General features: G+C 29.9%; 1 protein-coding gene across 1 annotated transcript; it reads right to left on the bottom strand.

Annotated features, from left to right (window-relative positions):
* Nucleotides 1-4,498: 4,498 nt before the first annotated feature.
* On the bottom strand, nt 4,499-6,871 carry LOC120067580 (uncharacterized). The gene is made up of 4 exons (XM_039019127.2): nt 6,524-6,871; nt 6,112-6,270; nt 5,939-6,006; nt 4,499-4,795 (listed from the first exon to the last, which is right to left on the bottom strand). Exons 1-4 carry the CDS (start codon nt 6,843-6,845, stop codon nt 4,589-4,591), a joined length of 756 nt encoding a protein of 251 aa, XP_038875055.2. The 5' UTR covers nt 6,846-6,871; the 3' UTR covers nt 4,499-4,588.
* Between the last annotated feature and the right edge of the window lie 3,356 nt (nt 6,872-10,227).

Genomic DNA, 10,227 nt, shown 5'->3' on the forward strand with positions numbered 1-10,227 from the left:
GTATCAAGTTGGCCAGGTACCTTCTCAAGTGTCCTTCAGTACCATGTTGTTTAGATACTTTCTCATATGTTCTTTGGTATCAATTAGGCCGGATACCTTTTTAAAAGTCATTCGGTATCTAATTGGCCAGGTACCTTCTCAAGTGTCCTTCAGTACCTTGTTTTAAGTAAAACTAGACATAGACATTTAGTTGAAAGGATACCTTCTCATAAGTCCTTCAGTATCCATCACACAACCAGTCAAAAATATTTGGTTAAACACTAAGTTTAATACTCAAATCATCATACTAGCTCGTCTATCATACTGAATCACCATGGAAGTGGAGCTATTTAAACCTACTGTGAGTATTTGGAGATTATTGCTCAAATCATCATACCAGTACGTCTTTCATACTGAACCATCATAAAAATGGAGTTATTTAACCCTACTGTAAGTACTTGAGCAAGATAACCCATTTACATCAATCCCATGATAAACATACTCTACTCAGTATAAGAAACTGTTTCATAATCATATTGCTTGGCACATCATTTATTCACTTAGCATGAGAAATACTTCCAGTGATATCATAATTTACTAAACCAGTAAAGCAATAAGAAATCACACAGTCACTCACCATTTATTGGTCTCATAATAAGTTACGAGCTTCTGCTAGCTCCTCATGGCCTGAAAGAATATATTTCTCCAATTAAACTACTTAAAATTTCTAGCCAATACCTTAAATAGCTCATTTACTAATGGAATTCCCATCCTCAACAAACTGTCTTACCAGCGAGATCACCAAGAGCAGAACCAGCTAGATCAGCCTGAGCAGAACCAGCGAGATCAGCTTGAGCGACACTGAAGAGAGCCTCACCAGCGACACTAGCGAGAGCCTCACCAGCGACACCAGCGAGAGCCTCACCAGCGATGCTGGAGAGAACGACACTAGCGATACCTTCTCATTTCTAGCGAGAATACCCCCGAGAGCGAGATCCTCTTCACAATTTCCAGCGATACTCTGCCCAAACGACACTAGCGATACCTTCCTATTTCCAGCGAGAATTCCCCCGAGAGCGAGATCCTCTTTACAAGTTTAGCGAGATTCCCCTTCATTTGCAAGCTGTTTGTTTGTTCTTCCCAAGCAGCTGTCTGCTTATTCAGAAGTTCCCTGTTACAACTTTAAAAATCCATAACTCAAAATCTAGACCTCTTTTGAAGAAACTTCCTTCTACAAACATGTTTAGAATTGAGTTAACTTCCTTATCTTAAAATTTCAGCCATCAATTCCTTGCAGTTTGGCCTAGAACTCCAAATCTTCACCTCAGGCCCTGATTCCACGAGATTCTGTCTCTCCTGCAATTTCATCACTTTCCCCCTCTTCTTCTTCTGCCATCTTCCTCTGGCACAACAACTTTGAGAATTAAGTCTTCTCAGCTTTTCAAATGGCACTGATTTCACCCAATTTGTTCATGTAGATTGCCAAACCGGACCTTCGAGGTTTCTTTTCCTTTTTTAATCCTTCTGCCGCCTCTCAACTCAAGGACAACTTGTCACGTCACCCTCTCTTAATGCCTTCAGCCAGCAAATGCTTAGTTCTTCCCACTAAGAACATTCCTCCCCTTTCTTCTAAATCCTCATTAACAACACATCACCCTTTTAATAATAAAAAAAGTAATAATACAAAGGGAATGTGTTTATATCATATGACATTTTCATTTTATATTATTTTTCTTTTCCTTTTTTTTTAAATACCCTTATCTAAGGAACCTGTATACAAAGGGAATGTGTTTATATTATTATTTTTCTTTTCTTATTTTTTTTAAATAATAGAATATCGTATCTTTTAGATTTAAGATACGACATTCTTTGTCTATCTAGTCATTTTGGATATAATATTATTGTTGAACATGTACAAAATAGGTGAGATTAGGACTTAGAGTTAGTTCTTTTTTTTTTAGTGTTTTGGTTTATTGCAAAAGAAGTTTGGGTTGTTTAAAAAATTTGCAATTTGTTTTGAAAATTATAAATATAAATATAATATAATAATAAATAGATAAAATAGTTATTATAAAATAGATAAAAAATTTGCAAATTATAAAATAGTTATTATGAAAATTGGATAATATGAAATTTCGAGTGGAATTTCTCAAAATTTATGGCTAAATTGGTCTGATTGATGCAACTGCAAACCTGTGATATATAAAATCAATTAATTTGATGGGGAGGGAGATGCAATTTCAAAATTTAGGTAGATATTTTGTATAAATTTATTTAATATTTTCCCTCTAATTTTACATTCATTTTTTATGTGAAATTTTTTTAAGGATTCATATTTTCCTTATATCCCTCCATTTGGAAACTTTTGGAAAACTACTTTATAAAAGCACACATTTCTAGCAAATTAAACATCTACGAGGTAATCACTAATTTTTACAATTATTTTGTCTTCTTATAGGAATTTTAATAGGAATTTTGATGTTTGTGGTGCAATGATACATGTTTGTGATGATTGCTTCCCAAATTTGTTCACTTTACAACCCCATGTTGAGGAAGGCTTGAAAATAATTTTTTTAGTCATCTTCTACTAAATCGAATCATAGTGAATGCATGAAAAAAAAAAGAGAGAAAATAAGAAATAGTAATATTTAATCTTATGATTTTCTTTCCCAAAATCTCATTGATAATTCTATACTTTAATTTTTCTTCTATTTATTTCTATAGATTAAATTTATCGTTATATGATCAATTAATAAAGATATCTTTATTAATTCTTTTACATTTTCGTACTTTAATGAAATAGAATATTCTTATAATTTTATTTTCTTTTAGGTGTTGCCTTGAGATCTATGATGGATAATAAAAAGAAGTTTATTGACTTTTTAAATCAAATACAAAGAAAAGATTTTGTGTGGGATTCATAAAAAGTTTTAAAGTACCAAAGAAACTTATTTTGTAAAAAATAAGAAGAAAAATTATTTTAATATGGGATTCTTAACTTGCTCCTTCAAGATGATACTTCTTTTGTATCCACCATTTTTTATTGAAATTCAATTTCTTTTTATTGGACCGAATACTCGTTTGAGTCGACGGTTGGGCATGAGTGCAATGACTACTGGATGTGTGGGTTAGAGAGAGACTGAGATCACCTCTTAGAAGTCGATTTTCATCTTTCTTAACATGTGCATAGATCTTGAAGAAATTGATTTTCATCTTTCTAATAGGGTTGCATTTTCACTTCTAAAGAAATCGATTTTTATCTTCCTTGAGACGGTGCACAAATCTTAAAGAAATTGATTTTTATCTTTTTAACAATATTCAATTATAGGTTTGATGAGTTGATTTGCGGGCACCTTACATGATTACCGGTGAGAAGCTCAACCTTACTGAGATTTAACTAACATGGTCACTAAAGAAGTACAAGTTAAAAGAAATTTTACTCCCAAATTGGGTCCATAATGTTTAGTTCATAATTGTGACTAGCCAAACCTTGAAACCCAACTTGGAAATAGGTGCTAATAGTGTGGGTGAATTTTGGCTAGATAGAACAAAACCTAAAATCAAGAAAAGATAAAGTAGAATCAAGACTAAGGTAAAATCAACATAAAAAAAAATAAGATAAGGTAAGATTTAATCTAGTCGGTTTAGGATTAGTAAAAACCATTTTCCTAATCTGATGAGGGTTAAATCTCATATCTTTATCCTAGTATGATTAAGATAAATCATAAGTGAAATCCCCTATAAATAAACTATTAAGACTCCCTATGAGGTAACTTAAACTTGTGATTTTTTCTCTATTCTACAATAGAGCTAACTTAGGTATCAGAGCCATTTTTCTTTGTTTTGTAGGTGGTTATTGTCACGTGGAAGTCAGATGCATTTTTTTTTACTAAAATTTGGCATCAACACATAATATATTGGCTAAAATACCACTCTCGTAACTAGTAATTTTATTTTACTAGTTGGAATATAAGAGTGTAGAACATATTTTTAAGTATTAGATTTATACTTTGTGATTTTGTACAAACATTTAGAGTTTTGTGTCTATTTGATTGGAAGTTTCAAAGTCTCAAAATTATAAAATTAATCATTAAGGCCTCATTTGCTAACCATTTAGTTTTTTATTTTTTGTTTTTGAAAATTAAACTTATAGACGTTACTTCCACCTTCAAATTTCTTTCTTTATTATATACCTTTTGACAATGGTTTAAAAAATCAAGTCTAACATTTGAAAACTAAAAAAAGGTAGTTTTTAAAAATTTGTTTTTGTTTTTAAAATTTGGTTAAAAATTCAACCATGCAAACCATTGTAAGAAATGAGGTGAAAATAGACCTAATTTTAAAAACTCAAAACAAGAAACAAAATAATTTCCAAAGAGGACCTAAACTTTTGTTTTTTATTTTTATTTTTTTAAAATGTAAAATTTCCATTAATGATGATTATGAATTCAAGGTTATTTCAACATGTTAGTTTTGAAGAAAAATGAGACCCGCATTACAGTTTGCAAAGATACACCAATTCCAACAATATCAATCATTTGAATATTGAAAAAGAAAAGAAGAAACAATGTCGGGCAAACAATATCGATATAACCATTTTCTGCACATGTCATACTGGGGGAAAATAGATTACATATTGACCTAATATTCCAAAAGCTGGGACAGCCATTACACTGTAAGAATTATTCTTTGTCTTATAAAACCAAACCTTATTTGCTTTATATGTAAAATTGAGGAAAAACAACATAGGACGGAGAATGATTTGGAATTGAGTTTCAACTTCTTCTTCAAAACCTACGATTCTACAGTGTTGAGCCTACACAACATCAACCAACAACCCCTATATTAATCAACAAATGTTCTTCACTTTAACATAACATAACTTTAAGGCTTAAAAAAATTATTTTCATTGCTAAAATTTAAAATATTTTGCTTTAGGATGTATTTGGCTTACATTTTCAAGTGTTTGATTTCAAAAATAAGTTATTTTGGAAGAAATTGGAGTATTTGGCAACAACTTAAAATAATTTTTCAAGTGTATTTTAATCCCTTTTTATCAAAAATGTTTAAATAAAAATGATTTTTAAAAAAAAAAAAAAAAAAAACTTTTTTTTCAAATTAATCCAAACGGGCCCTTAGTTGTTAGGGCATTTTTTGATTGACTAGAAAATAATGTTTCTCTAAAATTCATTTTTATTTAAACTCTTCTCATAAAAAACTATTTAAAATACATTTCAAATGCTATTTTGATCAAGGCCTTCTAAACAGTTTAATTTCCTCCAAAAATGACTTATTTTCAAAATTAAATACTTGAAAAGTTAAACCGAACACACCCTTAAACTATACTTCGAAGCTCATAAAGTTATTCATAATTTAATAAAAGGTAAAAAAATTATGGCTCATTCGGTAACTATTTGGTTTTTTTATATTTAGTTTTTATTAATCTTATAAAAATATCTTCCACTTCTAAATTTCTTGCTTTGTTATCTACTTTTTACAAATGATTTCAAAAAGCAAACTAAGTTTTAAAATAGAAAATAATAGTTTTTAAAACCTTGTTTTTTTCTTTGGAAATTTAGCTAAAGATGAAAACTACTATAGATACATAAGAGGAGATAGACTTAATTTTCAAAAATAACAAACCAAATTGTTACCAAATCAAGTCTATACTTTTTAAACTTGACACATTTCTATTGTATGGCTTCAAACGCTATATGTGGAAGTTTTAAGAACCAAAATTATATAAGCATTAATTAAAAGTTTCAAGCATCAAACTACGATTTAAACCTAACTTTTAAACTAAAGAAAAATATATTTAACAGAATATATGACTTTGTAAAAGGAAAAATCTTGATGTTGGCTATATGGTAAGGAAATATTTAATTAATTAAAAAAAATCACTCTCACAATTCATTTGAAAAACCACTTGAACATTGTGATCTTAGAAAATGAATCATACCTTAAGAACAATCTCTTTAGATGCAATGGAGAACTTGATTTGAGAACTCGTTACACCAACACAAACAACTGACAGTACATAAACAAGTTGTTAAAAAACTAAATAAATAATTAAATCCTTTTCTTCCAAATAAATATATGGAATTTTTTTTTAAAAAGAAGAGTATCAATTACCTGAATCATCTTGGAAGATAGGTAATTCTTTTATAATTCGTCTTAATGCCTCAGATTTAACTATGAAAAATTTTCCTTCTTCAAGTTGGCCTCCTATATTATTGTCTGCTAATTGGGGAGGTGAGAATGTTAATTCATGATGCAATGGTGGGATTTCGCCTAAAACAGAAATCCAAATAAGAATTAGCTCATAAATCAAGAACAAGATTAAGAATTTGAAGGAAAAATCTCCCACAAAAACAATCAAGATTTTTATGTAACTATGTTTCTTGAAACCAAAAATTAACAAGATTCTCATAATATACATATAAAAGATAATAATATATTAAAGAGAGATAATTTCCACAAGAAAATGATGAAATTTCATGTATTTAGAACAAAAAGAGAAGAAAAAGGGTGAAATATACTAAACTTGAAGGAGTCTGAAATCTAAGGATCATTTGGTTTGGTTTTTCCAAAAGATGGATAGTCATTGAAGCAAAGCTTCCGCCATCTAAGATGGCATCATGGAAGGATTCAAGGTCAACCTTGGAAGTGTGTTCATGATCGACGGAATAGTTGGTGAAACATTTTTGCGATAATTGCAGCGTTGCAACGAAGCGAGGGGAAGGGTACGGGGCGATTAAGTAGAACTCCAACGGTGTGAATTTCACGTCGGCATAGTTCGAAATTTGAGCGAGATAGGAGGTTGCATCCAGAAGAGGTTCAAAGTTGGTAAGCTTGACCAAGAACATGGTGATGGTGCTAATGTGAAAAATGAAGGGAGGAGAATCCCCAAAATTGGCTTTGCCTTTTATAAACAGCCCATCGTCTTAATACCATTTTGTTAATAGATGAATTTTATTATTAATTTACTTCCTCAAATTTTCTGTTTCTATTTATTCTACTTTTAATTCATTGTTTTGCATTCAATATATGCTTACAATGTTGAATGTTTTCATTTTTTTTATAATAAGAATTTACTATGAAAAAGATTTAAAAAAAAAAATTGTATAGAATGATTATATTTCAAATTTTTTACAATTTTTGAAAATAAACTTTTTATTTCATGTATCCAACAATTAAAAAAAAAAAAAATAGAGGCCATTTGATAACAAAGTAGTTTTTGGTTTTTAATCTTTAATTTTTAGATTTTAGTTTTTTTTTTTTTTTTAAATGGGTATATTTGATTAACGATTGAATTTTTATTTTTGTCAATTTTAAAAATGACTTTAAAATTATAATTTAGTTTTTAGTTTTTTTCTAAAAAAAATATGTATGTTTGATTGTTGTTTTTAAATATAGAAAAATAAATCAAAATATTTATAAAATATACTAGAAGTGTATCGATGTCACTAATAGACAATGATAGAAGTCTATCAGTGTCTTTTTATCAATGTCTATCAACATCTATCATTGATAGTTCTAAAATTTTACTATATCTTGTAAATATTTTCAATAATTTTAATATTTGAAATAATTTTCTCATGTTTGATTTACAATTCAGTTTTAAGTTTTTCAGATTTTAAAAATGTTTTCAAAATTGTTGTTTAGTTTGTAGTTTTTCTTTTTTTTTTCTTTTTTTCTTTTTTTTTAATTTTAAGAAATAGGTATGCTTGGCCCAACGACTTTGATGTGTGCCAAAAGAGAGTATGTATACATATAATGATACACTAGTATTAATTTTTAAATAAAATTTTCATGAGTGCTGATAAATTTGTCGGGTTTGCGACGTGGAGCGGTCAACTTTGTTCTGAAGAGGAGGAAAATGGAGCCACCACTGGTCTTTAATTTAGTGGATGACACCCCCAAAAACATGTTAAAATTATCTCAATTTTTATTTCATTTATTTATATAAAAAAAAAATGAAAGGAAAACTTTTGAGAAGATCTTAATTATTCTTTTTCTTTCTTTCTTTTTTTTTTTTTTTTTTTTAAGTTCTTTCATTGAATAAATTATTTTTTAGAGGTTTTATTTAAATGGATATCAAATTATTAATTTTAGAAAAATTCAAAGTTTACTTTTTTCTAAGGAAAATTCATTTTAGAAAACATTTCTTTAATGCATATTTTTCAACAAGTATATTTTTATTATAAAAAGAATAATCATATAATACAAGAAAAGAAAAAGAAGAAATTTGATCAAAGCTTTATTTACACTAAACACATTAAAATCAATATTTGGCCTCACAAAATTTGACTTTATATTTCAATAGTCTCAAAGTATGACCTTCTGAAAGTTCATTTTTATGTAAGAACAAGGTATTTGGTAACTCAAAAGAAAATGCAGGAACAATTACTAAAGTAAAAGAAATTTGAAATGATTTAGATGAGGTTGAATACTATTATTGGGAATTTGAAGTGATTTATTTACTAATTTTTAATGATTTACAATTTTGTATTCTTTTATTTTTTGTTTTGAACTGATATATTCTAATACCACAAATCTAGTAGCAAAAATACAATATAAAATTTTTTAGCATAAGTGGGTGTCGAGACGAAAGATTTGGTTTGAGATAGGTTGATTGTTTTTATGTTTTAGTTATTGTTGTTATTTGCTTGCAAGTAATGGGTCAGTAGAAAATGAATTTTAGTAGTAAACTAATATGTTGTTATCCTGCGCAAAATGTTTTAATCTTTAAGTTTGAGTTACATTTTATTATATTTTGAGATTGGTATATGATATATTGAGTTTTAGATTAAAGTGTATGTGGGGGAGGGAGAATGCCTAAAGTTTGCTCCAATTTGTTAATTTCATAGGCTATGAAGCATAGATACTTCATGTGAGACAAAGAATTAGTATCAGACACGTATCGGATATCAATACTTCCGGATACTTTCTAGATACGTATCTGACACGCAATTTGACGTATCGATACTTTTTTATACTTTCCAGATACGTATCTGACATGCAATTTGACATATCTATTTCTATGTGTACTTTTTTTTAAGGAAAAAGACAAGTAACTCGTCTAATCTTTTCCAATCTAAAATTAGGCAACCTATTAAAAAATTTCACTAATTGAGTCCAAAACTAAAAGAAAAATAAATAAGTAACAGACCAAATCCTAGACTAGAATCATCTAATCTCCATCTTCACATTTGAATCCTCACAAAGTCCACCAAAATATAAACATTTGGATATCTTCAACAATAAGTTCTTCGTTTATCTTCATACTTCTCTCTCTAATATTCTTCTTTTTTTTCTTTGCAATATGAGTCACTTTCTATTGCATTTTATTAACATTGTACTTCAACATCTTAGATGTTGTTTTTTTTTTGTATTGTATTTCATTGTTTGTATTCTGTTTTTGTGCTATTGTTATTAACTTGTATGCTAAATTTTATCTATATCCTAGATTTTTTTAGAGAAAAAAAGTATCTTCAAACGTATCAGTATCCTCGTTTTTTAAAATATATATATTTACAAAATGACGCATCCTTAGACGTGGGGGGGGGGGTGATTGTTTGAATTTGTTAATGTTCTTAGGTTAAGAAAGTTTTATATTAATTTCTCGGTTCACTATAAGAAAAATGAGTTCCCCCGACGCCTAAATTGATCGTCGGGAGAAAGAGTGTCTCCCGACGACGTAAAACGGCGTCGGGAGTTCCTCGAGAACTCCCCACGAACAAAATAGCCGTTGGGAGTTCCCGAGGAATTCCGGACAAATAAAATAGGCGTCGGAACTCTCGATGCCATACCCTAACCGTCGGATCTCTCAATGCCCGTCAGACGGCGTCGGGAGATAGGATCTGGTAAAAATCAGATCCCTTCTTCCTCATTTTCCCCGTTCTCCCCATTTTCAACCCTAACCCGCCGCTGCCGCGATTCTTCCCTTTCCCTTTGTCGATCTTTCTCATTTTCCCCATCCTTCTTTCTCGTCGATCTCCTCCCCCCGCTCCACTCCCTCGCTCGTCGATCCCTTTGCGTTTTGGTCCTTCTAGCAGCCCGCTGCCGCTCCTTCAGTCGTCGTCTAGTTAAGCCACCGCCCCGTCGCCTCCCCTCCTTCAGCCGCCTCCTCATTTTATTTCTTCTATGTATTTGTGATATGAATGTTTATGAAGTTCTAGTATCGACTTTGTTTTATTTTAGGATATTGTAATTTTTTATTTATTTGTTATAGTATGGACTTCATTT

Source organism: Benincasa hispida, chromosome 12 (genome assembly GCF_027475165.1).
Source record: "Benincasa hispida cultivar pf3 chromosome 12, pf3_genome.v1.1, whole genome shotgun sequence".
In the NCBI taxonomy this organism is placed as follows: Eukaryota; Viridiplantae; Streptophyta; class Magnoliopsida; order Cucurbitales; family Cucurbitaceae; genus Benincasa; species Benincasa hispida.